The sequence below is a fragment of the Ursus maritimus genome, unplaced genomic scaffold (assembly GCF_017311325.1).
Source record: "Ursus maritimus isolate PB19 unplaced genomic scaffold, ASM1731132v1 scaffold_26, whole genome shotgun sequence".
NCBI classification, from domain to species: domain Eukaryota; kingdom Metazoa; phylum Chordata; class Mammalia; order Carnivora; family Ursidae; genus Ursus; species Ursus maritimus.
In genome coordinates, this window is record NW_024425119.1 from 33,624,572 (window position 1) to 33,640,048 (window position 15,477).

Below are 15,477 nucleotides of genomic sequence, written 5' to 3' on the forward strand. Positions count from 1 at the left end.
TGTACAAATCAGTGGCTTTTAGTATTTTTAGAGTTGTGCAGCCTTTACTCTGATGTTTTAGAATATTTTCTCACCCCAAAAAGAAACTGTTGTACCTGTTAGCAGTCAGTCCCAATTCTCCTCAAATCCTCCAGACTTAGGCAACCACTGATTTACTCTGTTTCTATAGATTTGCCTATTCCAGACATTTCATATAAATGGAATCATCCAATATGTGGCCTTTTGGGACTCACTTCTTTCACTTACCGTAATATTTTTCAGGTCCATGTCATACCATATATCAGTGCACTTTCTTCTTTTCATGGCCAAATAATAGTTCATTGTGTGTGTGTATATATATATATACACACACACACACACACACACACACACACCACATTTTGGTTTTCCTTTCATCAGTTGAGGGCTATTTGGATTATTCTGCATTTTTTGCCTATTATGAATAGCTGCTATCAGCATTTATGTACAGATTTTTGTGTGGATATACATTTTCATTTCTCTTGGATATATACCTAGGAATGAAATTACTAGGTCATATGTAACTATGTTAAACCTTTTGAGGAACTGCCAGACTGTTTTCCAAAGTGGCTGTGCCATTTTACTTTCCCACCACAGTATATGAGGGTTCTAATTTTCCACACCCTCACCAACACTTTCATTATCTGTCCTTTTTATTTTATCCATCCTCACTGTGTGAAGTGGTATCAGAGAAATAGTTTTAATTGTGATATTTATAATCCTTTTTCAGATATACTTTTGGTGAACAGAGAATTCTACTTTTATACAAAATGACCCAGGTAATAGAAAAAGAGGGAAAGCTATCCTGCCATTTATCAGACAAGTGTAGTTTGGAAACCTAGTAAATAAATAAAATCTTAAAAAAAATATATATATATATATATATTTTCCCTTGTATATTCTTTCCAGTCTAGGTTTCCAAACTACACTTGTCTGATAAATGGCAGGATAGCTTTCCCTCTTTTTCTATTACCTGGGTCATTTTGTATAAAAGTAGAATTCTCTGTTCACCAAAAGTATATCTGAAAAAGGATTATAAATATCACAATTAAAACTATTTCTCTGATACCACTTCACACAGTGAGGATGGATAAAATAAAAAGGACAGATAATGAAAGTGTTGGTGAGGGTGTGGAAAATTAGAACCCTCATATACTGTGGTGGGAAAGTAAAATGGCACAGCCACTTTGGAAAACAGTCTGGCAGTTCCTCAAAAGGTTTAACATAGTTACATATGACCTAGTAATTTCATTCCTAGGTATATATCCAAGAGAAATGAAAATGTATATCCACACAAAAATCTGTACATAAATGCTGATAGCAGCTATTCATAATAGGCAAAAAATGCAGAATAATCCAAATAGCCCTCAACTGATGAAAGGAAAACCAAAATGTGGTGTGTGTGTGTGTGTGTGTGTGTGTGTGTATATATATATATACACACACACAATGAACTATTATTTGGCCATGAAAAGAAGAAAGTGCACTGATATATGGTATGACATGGACCTGAAAAATATTACGGTAAGTGAAAGAAGTGAGTCCCAAAAGGCCACATATTGGATGATTCCATTTATATGAAATGTCTGGAATAGGCAAATCTATAGAAACAGAGTAAATCAGTGGTTGCCTAAGTCTGGAGGATTTGAGGAGAATTGGGACTGACTGCTAACAGGTACAACAGTTTCTTTTTGGGGTGAGAAAATATTCTAAAACATCAGAGTAAAGGCTGCACAACTCTAAAAATACTAAAAGCCACTGATTTGTACATTTTAAATGGATAAATGACAGGATTTGCAAATTATAGCTCAATAAAGTTTCCATTTTTATTTTTATTTTTTTAAATAGGCTCCACACTCTGTGTAGAGCCCAACGTAGGGCCTAAACTCACGACTCAGAGATCAAGACTTGAGCTCAGATCAAGAGTTGGATGCTTAACTGAGTGAGCCACCCACGCACCCCTAAATTGTTATTTTTTTATTTTATTTTATTTTTTTTAATAATGATTTTTTATTATATTATGTTAGTCACCATACAGTACATCCCCGGTTTTCGATGTAAGGCTCGATGATTCATTAGTTGTGTATAACACCCAGTGCACCATGCAATATGTGCCCTCCTTACTACCCATCACCGGTCAATCCCATTCCCCCACCCCCCTCCCCTCTGTAGCCCTCAGTTTGTTTCTCATAGTCCATAGTCTCTCATGTTTCATCCCCCTTCTGATTATCCCCCCTTTCTTTATCCCTTTCTTCCCCTACTGATCATTCTAGTTCTTATGTTCCATAGATGAGAGAAATCATATGATAGTTGTCTTTCTCTGCTTGACTTATTTCACTAAGCATTATCTCCTCCAGTGCCGTCCATGTTGTAGCAAATGTTGAGAACTTGTTCTTTCTGATTGCTGAGTAATATTCCATTGTATATATGGACCACAACTTCTTAATCCAGTCATCTGTTGAAGGGCATCTCGGCTCCTTCCACGATTTAGCTATTGTGGACATTGCTGCTATGAACATTGGGGTGCATATGGCCCTTCTCTTCACTACGTCTGTATCTTTGGGGTAAACACCCAGTAGTGCAATGGCTGGATCATAGGGTAGCTCAATTTTTAACTTTTTAAGGGACCTCCACACTGCTTTCCAGAGCGGCTGTACCAACTTGCATTCCCACCAACAATGTAGGAGGGATCCCCTTTCTCCACATCCTCTCCAACAATTGTTTCTTGCCTTGTCTATTTTTGCCATTCTAACTGGCGTAAGGTGGTATCTCAGTGTGGTTTTGATTTGAATTTCCTTGATGGCTAATGATTTTGAATAAATTGTTATTTTTAAATTAAGGAGGGCATGTATTGGATGGTGCACTGGGTGTTATACGCAAGTAATGAATCATGGAACATTTCATCAAAAACTAAGGATGTACTGTATGGTGACATAACATAATAAAAAATTAATATAAAAAATTTTTTTTTAATTTAAAAAATAAAAACCTATTCCTCTTAGGGAAGTTTCCTACAACTTTAATTTTTTTAATGGTTTTTAAATTTCTTTAGATATTTTCTTTACAATTTTGGAATGATTTTTTCCCCTAGAAAATAATCCAGTTTACCTGGTTTTTAAAATATATATATATTATATATACATATATAATATATAATGTAATATATATTACAACATATATATATAATTGTGATTTCTTGTTATTTTTAAATCTATAATTGTGTTTGTAGTTATATCTCATTTTAAATTTTATTAGTTGCACCATCTGTTTTTTGAGGAGTATGTCCAGAACTTAATCAACTAAAAAGAACTAGCTCTGATTTGAATAAACATTGCTATTGTTTTTATTGTTGATTCTTTTCTATTTCACCAAATTCTATTTTTATTTTTATTTCCTCCCTTCTTTCTTAGCTTTTACTTTCTTTTTCTTTTTTTTAGTTTTTGAGTTGACTATCTGGCTCATTTATTTTCTTTGAACTTAATACATGCATTTAAGGTTATAAAATCACCCCTAAGCACCACTTTTCCTATATCCTTCAAGTTCTGATACAATGCTTTTGTTATGATTCAGTTCTAATTATTCAACACTTTTTACTTTTTAAAAAAATTCTTGGTGATCCCAGCATTCCGGGATCGAGTCCGACATCGGGCTCCTCCGCTGGGAGCCTACTTCTTCCTCTCCCACTCCCCTGCTGTGTTCCCTCTCTTGCTGGCTCTCTGTCACATAAATAAATAAAATCTTTAAAAAAAAAAATTCTTGAAAATGTTTAGTCATTTTTTCTTCAATACTGCTTCTCCACCATTCTCTGTATTCTCTGCTGGAACTCCAATCAGACTTACACTGGAGCTTTTCAACCTACTTCTAAGGTGACTTAGCATTTCTTTCATTCTTTTTATCTCTTTATTTTGCTATACGCGTCCTGGAAGAGTTATCAGTTTTATCTCGAAATTAACAACTTCTCTCTTCAGCTAGGTCTAATCTTCTTTTTTGCCCATTTACAGAGTTATTTTAGAACTAGCTATATTTTTGTATTTCAATTAGTTACTTCATATATTTCTACATATTTATTGCTTCTTCACTGCTCTTGTTCAATTATAATGTAATATGCTCCGAATAAGAAAAAGGGATATATTTTAAGCTAATATGCTTTTACGTGAAATGTACTTTAAAAGTTGTCTGCTATAAAACTCTTCTTTAATGTCAAAAAAAAAAAAAAAAACCTACTTCTTAAAGTTCTCTTGACTGCTAGTCTACCAAATGTATCCCCCACTGGGCCTACCTGTATCAAGGCACAGAAAGAACAAGTTCTATTATTCCCATTTTAGAATTAGAGAAATTGAAGCACAATACAGTTCTTTTTAAAACACTTTCAACTTTTTTTTTTGAAAAATATCAAAACCACAGAAAACTTGAAAGTATAATGTATACCCTATATACCCTTCACCTAGATTCACAATTGTTAACATTTGCCACATTTGCTTTATCTCTTCTTTTATCTCTCTCTACAGACACACATACACACCACACCCAAATACCCACACTTTTTTTCTGAACCTATCATATTTCCTTCTAAATTTCTCAGCATGTACTTCTAAAGAATAAAGAATAAGGATATTCTTAATATACCATAGCACTATCATACCAAAGAAATGATGAAACTGGATGTGCAGAAGGAAATTCAAAACAAGCGCTTAAGTCATTTAAATGTTTTCTTTGGTTTGTCTAATTGGACCTGAATTGGTTCTCTGGTGACTATTTAAAAGTGACAATCTGTCATTCCCTTCCTTAAGCAACCAGAAATTAGATTTCAATTACTGCTTCTTCAGACAGGTATTCTTAAATCCAAACATTTCTGAAAATCAAGCAATAGTCTTCTAAGATATTTAAACCTCAAAAATCAAGTACACTGAATTTCCAGTTTGTTTTCTAACACTACACAAAGTTTTAAAGTGAAGCCAAACTAGTTAACTCTCTCAAAACTGTACATTCTATTTTAATGTCCCATAGAAGAAATTTATATTGCACTAAACAATTATAATGTCACTATTCCAGTTTCAAAGGGAAAAAACTGTTGTTCTTAAGAAAAACTGACAATACACACAAGATTGATAAGCCAAATGACCCTGTTTTATAAATGAGGAAACTGGTAAATATATTCATGAAAAACTAAGTTTTTTCTACCAACTACGTGTAAAACTACTTTTTAATGGGTATAATTTAATCCCAGTCACTGATGTTAGGAGCTAAATAAAATTTAAAACAATAAAATCCTATCCTTTTTCTCCATGATCATACAAATCAGCTTAAGAGTTTCATATCAAAGAAATAGCAATATCACCCACAGCCAATACTTAAAGGCTAAACCGTCATACAGATGAAAATTATATCCATAATCACAGAAATGTTCCATCTACAATCAAATAATAGTTAACAAGAGTGTTTACAAATTAATTCAATCCCCATAGCAGTCTCATTTTTCCACTGAGGAAATGGAGGTCACAGACAGATGCTAGCATAAAAGAAATTGTGTAAGGGACAGGACCTGATCTCAACCTTAGAGTATAGAAAAGCAGAATAAAAAGAAAGTCATTTTTAAAAAATGGCAAAGCACAAGCCCCAAAGTATAAATATAACAAGTAAACAAGTAAGACCAAAAGAAAAGTTTCAAAGTGAAGAAATTAAGGCTGGATAAATAGGATGGGATTGGATTATGAGAGGCCTTAAGTACCCAGCAAATGGATGAAAATTTTATAAAACAACTTGAAAAGAGCACCACTACAGGCCCTTTTAGAAAGGATAACCTGGTAACAAAGCAGAATAAGTGACAGAGAAATTAGAAGCAAGGAATTCTGTCCAATTCTAACATTTACACGCCAGTTCAGTAAATTTTCTGGTACTTGTGGAAGCAGAGACTCACAATGAACCAATTGTGCCACCCATCACATTAATAAGTCCATCTATTATGAACAAGGAAGTGGTAAATAGAACTGTAACACACCCTGAATTATTTTCCAAATATACCTACAATGAGTTAAAAGGTACACTGAAAACTATATCAGTAAGAAGTGCTAGTCAATTAATATAAAATTATTTTTTGTTTTTCAGTACTATGCCAAAAGAATTTGGCCAAATTTGACATAAGCATAAGTTTTACCATATAAGTATTTACTTCATATAAAAGCAACATCACAAATGAAGGAATTTACAAAATAATTCAACACATAGCTTCCTTAAATTGCTTTAGAAGTATTACACTATTTACCAAAAGGTAATAGACACATAATTTTTATGAACAGCTATTATGTAAGTGATACTCTTTAAAATTAATGTCACACTTATTCATACACCCATTAAGAACTAGGTATTTATCATCCATACAATAAATTCCATAGTCTACATCAAATTTATAAAATGAAGCTATTGCATACAGCTTTCTTCTTTGTAATTAAACAAACTCATTCTAAAGAGAAGAAATGTGAGAAAAAAATCTCGAGTTTGTGAAAACTAGATTACTCACCAGTAACTTGAGTTATCCTATTGGGTCTTTTCCCTCACAGATCCACCTCTCTTGCCCTTCTGTCCAGCATGAGAATCTTCATGATGGGCATCCACTGGAACTGAGGGGGCATGCAGTACAGACGTATATGTAAGAAAGTTGGGGGGAGGGGATTTGGGAGATGCTAGAGACATGCTTCAGTGCACTTGCTTACCTTCCTGAAATTGGAAATTTCAACGGTTCCTTGGTCCTCGAGGCATTCACAATAACTTCAAAGAATGTGGATCTGTGGAGATTACCCAATAGGAGAACTCCAGTTACTGGTAAGTGATCCAGCTTTTTCTTCTCTAGCAGAATAAGAAGATTAATTTTATTTGAGATCATTAATACACGTAGAACTACAGGGGAAAGGGGTGTAAATTCACCAGATAACTGCATATGCATGCTCCAAAGTAAACACAGAAACAATTTGCCAACTACAGTGCCAACAGAAACTTCCGGCACTATCAGAAAGAGAAGGAAAAGAAAATATGATTTGAATGGTTTCATTTTTAAATTCCCATTATAATGGCAGCTATATTTAATATACAAAAAATATCAGCAATTAGACTATTCCATTACACTGAAACACCATCATCACTTTTTAATATCAGTACAAGGATAGTTTGTTGATCAAAATCAGCCATTTCTTAACTAGCCACTGTCATTAACATTCACCATATTTTGGTGTAGAGGCCACAGTGAACTAACAATCTGTAAGACTTCAGATAAAAAACATCAATACTATTCCCTTTTATCGCTCAAGAAGTCTTTAAATAGCCGTTTGTCACCTATAAGAAACCAAGCACACACACATATATAAATGTATGCCAGGCCACTGATAAATAATAATGCTGATTTTAATTTAAATACTTCTACAGAGTAGCAGAGCCATAGTTTTGATTAGCTGTTATGCATTTTAAATAACTGCCTAAAAATGGCCCAGTCATTAAAAAAAACAAAAAAATCCCTGACTTCTTTTTTTTTTTTTTTTTAAGATTTTATTTATTCATTTGACAAAGCAAGAGAGCACAAGCAGGGGGAGCAGCAGAGGAAGAGGGAGAAGAAGGCTCTCCAATGAGCAGGGAGCCCGATGTGGGCTCCATCCCAGGAACCTGGGATCATGACCTGAGCCAAAGGCAGACGCTTAACCATCTAAACCACCCAGGCACCCCAAAACCCTGACTTCTAACAAAAGAGAAAAAAAAGGTCTCCTCAGAAGAATTTCATCTTCAAGCTCACATGAAAACATTCTATTACCTTTAACTCAATACATATTAATCAGGTACATGAGAGCGAGCACAGCACGAGTGGTCAAAGGAAGAGGGACAGAAAGTCTTAAGCAGACCCTGTGTTGAGCGCAGAGCCCGCCATGGGGCTTGATCTCACAACCCTGAGATCAGGACTTGAGCTGAAACTAAGAGTCCAACGCTTAACCACCCAGGCGCACCAGCTTTTCCTTTGTTTTAAAAGTAAATAGGATACAGACCTGTATCCTTGAAAGAAATAATACATTATATGTTAATTTTTAAAAAATACTAAATAAACAGAATAAAATGGTGTATAAACTTATCATTCAACAAAAACAAGTTGAAAATGTAATTCTATTGAAAATCTTACATTTCACTCTTTATGACGTGTTTGTATTTAGTAAAGGTTGACAGCACATGTTAAGATATTTGCTAGATTCCTACTTAATTTAAAGATATAACTTGTCTTGGAAAAATCATATGCTTTTTAAAAATAAATCTGGAGTAATTACTGCACTTGTTTTTAAATGACCCATTCATACAAACAGGGGCACTATACAGACTTTCATTTGTAACTGTAATACAGAAATAAATACCAAAAGTGTCCTCTAGAGTTAACTCTTCTAGATTCCTAGTTAACTTCTATTACCTGAGAGTGAACAAGTACCTGGCACAAAGGTTCTACATTTTTCGATTAATAAAATAGATACAGGTGCAATAGCCCAGATATTTTATCCTTTTGGTATAAGCTAGAATAACAGATGTCGCTAAGAACTAAAAATTTCCAATTTTTACTTACAGCAAATGCAGTCTCCATTTAGATTCATCTTATGAATTTAAAATAGAATCAACTGCATTTTTAAGGTAACTCAAGAGAATTAAAATACCTTGAAAACATTTTGAAGTAACCAAAAGGGTCACTTAGAGACCAGCTTTGAAAGCTGCTTGTTGTTATCATGCTATAAGCTCAACTAACATGAATTTTATAAGAATAATTTAGAAAAGAAATTCCAGAAATTAGGATGCTCTATTCAAAACTATCTTGTGTAAGCTCTAATAATTACAACACTCATCCACAAAAAGGTACTCCTAGTAATTAAGAACCAAAATCAAGCATTTCAGTAATGAAAATCTACTCCATAAAATCAATCTGAACTTGTGAAAAAACTGCGCAGAAAAAACTGTGGTAGCTAACATTCACTTCCAATACTACTCACTGGTTTGGACATTATATTTTGGCTAGAAGCAATTTAAATTACAACTGGTTGTGATGATTTCAGGCACTTTATTTTCTAATTTTCAATTAAAATTTAAAATCCTAATGTAAGGTATTATGGTTGTAGAACGTTGTTCATGGTAAATCCTGGACTTGGAATCCTGTAACAGCATAATAAAATTTTATATTATACACATATTCACACGTATTTAAGTGACATTATTGATGGCTCATATGTAAACAAACATGGGAGTGATGTGTGTTTATATTTGAATTGAATTGAGTCCATTATGACCTATTGCACTTTCAGTCCCAGGGTATACTACCCTTGAGGTCCCTAAATTATAAATACCATCTCATTTCCTAATTAAAATTTTTCTTTCCCTCAGTTTTATCCACTACTTCCCACCGCAGCAATCCATAGAGAAACAAACAAAGCCAGTACTATTTTCTTGTTAACATAAATCAACTTAAAATCAAGATGGCAAAAACTATATTCATCAGTAAAATAAGGATAATAACAGAACCTAGTTTGCAGGGCAGTAGAAGGAATTAAGTTAATGTAAATAAAGCATTTGGAAACAATGCCCAGAATCCAACTATATATCAAACTGTTGACATAACGACCCAGAAATGGTTTTCAAATGATTTTATACACCTTTAGAGGGACATAGTCTAATGACTAAAAGAACTACATAAAGAAATTTTAAACTTACAGATTTATTGTTTGTTATTAATTTTGGTATTATTGTGAAACTATATTCTTTATACTGCAAGATAAGGAAAATAAGTAATTTATGTTATTGATCAGGAATCACAATTTATAGCATAAAAGTGATAAGAACATTTTAATATTAAAATTGAATTCCAAATACCACTATATATTTGTGGACTTTTAGAAATACACATAATTTGGAATAGGTAGTAAAACATTTCAGGCAGCGGTTCGTAAGTAAATCACTATCATTATCACACCAATATATAAATTATATCTGCTAATACTACAAAACTGCTAACACTATAATATATAAATTACATCTGCTAATACTACAAAACCAGGCATTACACTAGATTACTAAAGGAAGTTACTCTACTTCAAAAGTTGCCAGAAACATTAATACAAACTGTTTTCCATGTCGCAATACTGGATTTTTATAAGCTAGAATTTTTCAACTGTTGACAAATTCTAAAATGAAAATATGAGAAAAACAGTATTCATGTTCTTGACTGACATTTGATGGTAAAGATACTAATATTCAAATTGTTTGGAAGCTAAAGGGGAAGGATGATAGCAGCTAAGACCCACCTCCCTAGAACCCCTGTTTTGGACAGAAGAATTTTTTTTTTTTTTTTTTTTTTTAGATTTTATGTATTTATTTGACAGAGAAAGAGAGAGAGAGAGCACGCACATGCACAAGCAGGGGGAGTAGCAGAGCGAGTGGGAGAAGCAGACTCCCTGCTGAGCAGGGAGCCTGACATGGGCTCTCTCCCAGGACCCCAGGATCATGACCTGAACCAAAGGCAGACGCTTAACCAGCTGAGCCATCCAGGTGCCCCGGACAGAACTTTTTATTTATCTATTTTATATTTTGAGTTTCCCCCATAAGCTTTCCTTCCAAGAAGGAATTCTGCAACAACAAAAAGTTTTCAACTTTAAAGGATAGTGTGGTGGGCAACCTCTAGGATGGCCCACAATGATCCCACCTCTTCCTGGTATGCAAGCCCTTCTGTAATCTCCTCCCCTTGAGTATGGGCTGGATTTAGTGACTCACTTCTAAGGAACAGAATTTAGCAGAGTAACAGGATATCACTCCCAAAATTAGGTTATAAAAAGACTGGCTTCTGTTTTGGGGGCTCTCACTCAGATACCTTGCTTTGGAGTAAACAAGTTGCCATATTGTGAGCAGCCCCATGGAGAAGCCCATGTGGCCAAGAAATTGATGTCTCTGGCTAACAGCCAGAGTCCTGAGGCCTGCCGACAGCCACGTGAGTAACTTGGAAACAGGTGTTCTAAGGCCTGCTGACAACCACATGAGTAAGCTTGGAAATGATCCTCCCTCAGTTGGCTTGAGACCCTGAATCAGAATCACCAGATAGGCTGCTTCCGATTCTCGACTCAAAAAAAAAAAAAAAAAAAAAAAAAAAAAAGGATACGATAATAAATGTTTATTATTTTCAGCCACTTAATTTTGGGGTATTTGTTGCACAAATACACTAACAGCTAACTAACACAGAAAGCTTTACAAAGTAATTAGTATTAAACCAAAAGTGATAAATCAAATGCCAATTAGCTATCTAAATGAGAACTCATAGAAAAATAATACCTATGAGTTGATGGATGGGGTCCCAATTTTGATCTGGTTCTTCGTTTTTAATTCCAAAGATTCAAACTAAAACTAAAGCAGATACAATCAATGACAGAATTTTATCAACCAATTTCACCAAACTGATAACCAGGGCATTTCTTTCCCAGTATCAACATATTCGGACAGGGCCAAAGCATTAAAAGACTGCATACTGCACAGACTAAGTGTACGGTAGCAGCCTTGAAACTGGTTGCTGTGTCTACAAACTACTTCTTTTTACTTGAATGATGTTAAGAACTAGTTAATATAAAGAAGACTAATTTACCACGACCCCAGAATAAAGTATCACTCTAGTGACCATCAAAAGCATCTCTCACTTCCTACCACCTCTTGTACTATGCTAAATACTAACCAATTGTCCAGTGCTATAATGCTGTGTGATTTTTCTTTTACATCATTTTATGTTCTACTCATTCTTCCTAAGGATACCTTAATCACATTAATTGATCTTCAATAACATTTTGACCTTCCTAATTTAACAGATACCCCAGGTCCCTTAATTAAGCACATTTTACAAACCATATCTTAAAATGGTATACTTCCATAAACAGTTAATATCATCTATTCTTTATAGCTTCTAGTCCGAGGAAACATTTTCCTGATCCTAGTCCAAAATGTCAGGAGCATTATATGTAATCCTTTATATACCAACTATAGTTAGTACCCAAATTAACACACAAAAATAAAAGCTAATGGTACTCTCAGTGCCAACAACTATGCCAGCATGAAAATGAAGTCTAACCTTTCTTTACTCTGTAATTATGTTCTTTTTCAACTTTTGATATTAAAATTAATCTGACCAGATCGTGAGGTCTGTATTAGTTTTCAAAGCAATTCTTAATAACCATCTCTAAAATGTATAAGTGCACATTTTCTGTATAAAACTGATTTACAAAACAATGGCAAATTTTTCTAACATAAATTCCAATATAGTCTGAAGTCAACAGTGATAGTTTTCAAACTACTGCCTATATTCTAAATAACTTGGTTATTCAGCACTCATAAAATCTGAATCATGAATCACATCAAATCCAATATACTCCACAAATAACTATTACTTTACTAACCAAACACAGTTTTATGAAAAGTGCTGTGATTTGCTTGGTTAGCTGATCAATAGAGTGCTATGATTCATTCCTTCTAAAAACAGAAGAGCTTCTTTAAACCATACATGCTCCCCCGCACAAGTATGCAATTACATTTATTTAGCACTTAAAAAATTCTTGATACCAAGACGGACCCAATTTTTTAAATTAAGTCTACTAATTTTTGTATCTACAATCAGGAGCCACCTGTAAAAGTACAGGCTTAACGACAGATTTTACTAGATAATTAGAGCATTCTTCCTTGAGATAGATCACTAACATAATTTTACTCATCTCCTGACCTACCAATATTAACTTCCTTTATTTAACCTATAGATAGAACTATTATAACTTTCATGAAAAGCTTAGTACAAGCACTATGCAGGATTATTATCTTGTTATAACTTAAAATATAAATTTTAACACCTGCTTAAATAAATATTAAACAGAATGCAAAGGAAAAATTAAGATTCTATCTGACGAGAGGCCATTTGACATGGCTCACCATATCCTCTCCTTTTGAAAATCTCTTCCCTGTTTCTGTAACATTACACTATCCTGGGTTTCTTTCTCCCTATTTCTCTTTCTCCTCCAATTCTTTCTTCACCTTGGTNGGACGCTCTTCCTCTACCATCACAAAAACATCGTGATTTTTCTCAAGGTTCTGTCCTGGATTCTCTTTTCTCATGCTATGCAGTCTATTCTCTCCTTGATCTGTCTTGCCTACTCCCATAGCTTCAACTCGATCATGCATGCTGATGACTACTACCAAGTATTTATTTATAGCCCTGTTTTCCTTCATAAACTTAAGCCCCACATACCCAAACTGTCTCACAGATCTTCCCCCTCAGATTTCCCTCAGATACCTGAAATTCAACAAATCTAAAAGTGAAATACTACCTTTCCCCAAAACTGTCTATCCTCCTATTTCCTATGTCAATGAAAAGCACATTTACCAAGCTGCTTACCTGAGCCAAAATCCTGGGAGTCATCCTTGATTCTTCCCTCTCTACAACCCAACTTCCTACCTCCCAGAACCATATCCAGCCACCCATCAAATCCTGTAAATTTTCCTCTAAATCTATCTAGAATCTCTTCATTTCTGTCTCCCACTGGCATTATCCTTGTTCAGGCCACTACCATCTCCTGCATAGACTATTGTAATGGCTTCCACTAAATGGTTTCTCTGCCTCTAGTTCAGATTCAACAAACAAGTAAGCATGACATAAGACGGAATAAAATGCTATTGGTTGTGGTTTAAACTATACATTATACTGATGGCACAAGAAAACATTTTTTAAACTCCTGGTGAGTAAGAAGGTAACTTTGGTTAATACAAGTTCTTTTGTCAAGTAAAGTGCGCGTAATAAAACATACTCTATCCAACTCACAGGCTCATGAAATAAAATGATATTATATAAATGTTCCATAAAAAACAAGAAGTGGAAAACAGCTTAAAGCGGCAATCAGATAAACGATAAAGAGCCTTTCTTTGCATTTAAGCATTATCAATACCCATGCAAGACATGATGACAGGCATTGGGAATTTTTATTAATATTACTTACAATTATTATCATTAACTAAGAACTATGCTATGTTCCTTACATCATTTATCACACTGAATCATCACCATAAAGCCATATGGTTATATGGCTATAAATGGGAAGGTGGGGATTTAAGCTGAAATGTGATTCCAGGACAAATGGTACTGCTCTCCAAGAGATTACAGTCCTGGGAGGGAGAAAGAAACAGAAACAAAATAATTTCAATACACTATATAATTAAAACCATCATAGAATGCTTCAAGAGTAATTGAAAGGACATTCATTCTGGCTTAGAGATAAAGAAATATTTCTTGAGAGATGATACCTGAGCACTCATAAAAACTAAGAAAGAAACTGTGGAGGACTGGAGAGTGTGAGGTAGAACAAACAGCATAATATACCAGATGACAAAAGTGGCCTAAAAAAGACCATGACCATGCTTTCTGACAATCCAACCCTGGAAACAGACTTACTCTTCAACTATGGCAAACAGTAAAAAATGGTGTTTTTAACTGTTCAATTCTTAAGTCTATATACGCTGCTTATCACTATTGTACTACTAAAGTGCTTTTTAGATGTTAAAACTTTTACTGGTAAGCCCCAAATGTTTATGTGACAAGCCATATCAGGTTACCAGGACACACACACACACACACCTCCCTACCTGCAGGCGCAAACAGGGTAGGAAAGAGAAGAGGGAGGTAGGGGAAGAGGGTGGGTAGGTGAAATTATTCCTGAAGCAATTTCTGGAAATGTTATCTTTTAGTAGAAAACACTTGTTTTTATGCTCTGGTTTTGTTAGAGCATACTGCACCCACATGCTTGACAAAAGGGACTGTTATACCCCTAAATTATATCACCACTCATGTATTTGATTGTTTTAGCTATCATTTATTGAGGACTTAATGTATGCCAGGCACTGTGTCAAGTACTTTACAAGAATTATCTCATTTAAGCCTCACAACTCTATGAGGTAGGTGCTATTATCAAGTCCACTGTATAAACAAAAAAATTGAGGCTCAAAAAGTTGATTAACCTCCGAACAGTCACACAGCCAGTAAGTGGTGGGTGAGACCAATATTTAAACCCAAACAATCAAGCTCCAGAGTCCCACGTCTTCACCACTATAGTACATAACTGCAGGGAACTCTGCAATACCGAGCGCAGATCATGTGGCTGAAGTGGAGTGTGGGAGCATGGAGCCCCACTTGCTTGCTCCTATTGATAGGCACTGAGACAATTTCATAAGACTTCAGGGCTCCGATCAACACAATCAAAAACTTCTGGGTTCCTCTGAGGGAAGGCTAGCTCATTTCTACCCCAGGAAACCTGTTACCTGATTCTAACTGGCAAACACATCTTTTATCATCAGAATAAGAGTTTCTACCTTAAGAAAAAAATAACTCTATCCCCCACGCTCAGGTTATTCATATTCACATTTGAAACAATTACTTTATTCAGA

The 15,477-nt window shown here is 34.6% G+C and overlaps 1 protein-coding gene across 15 annotated transcripts in view; it reads right to left on the reverse strand.

Moving 5' to 3' along the window:
• The window catches only part of YAF2 (YY1 associated factor 2), a 74,959-nt gene that overhangs the window by 46,933 nt on the left and 12,549 nt on the right, over positions 1 to 15,477 (reverse strand). For 5 of the 15 annotated variants that reach the window (XR_005837902.1, XR_005837900.1, XR_005837904.1 and 2 more), the window contains 2 exons: positions 6,729 to 6,800; positions 6,536 to 6,635 (listed from right to left, as the gene is read on the reverse strand). The exons of 5 other annotated variants lie outside the window; for them this stretch is intronic. Coding sequence is in view for 2 of the 10 variants with exons in the window: in XM_040642344.1 (XP_040498278.1) it covers positions 6,729 to 6,861 (133 nt within the window). In the remaining 8 variants the exon portion in view is untranslated. Of the gene's footprint in view, positions 1 to 6,535; positions 6,636 to 6,728; positions 6,862 to 15,477 lie in introns of all 15 variants that reach the window. 5 more of the 15 variants (XR_005837903.1, XR_005837901.1, XR_005837910.1 and 2 more) reach the window with 3 other exon arrangements.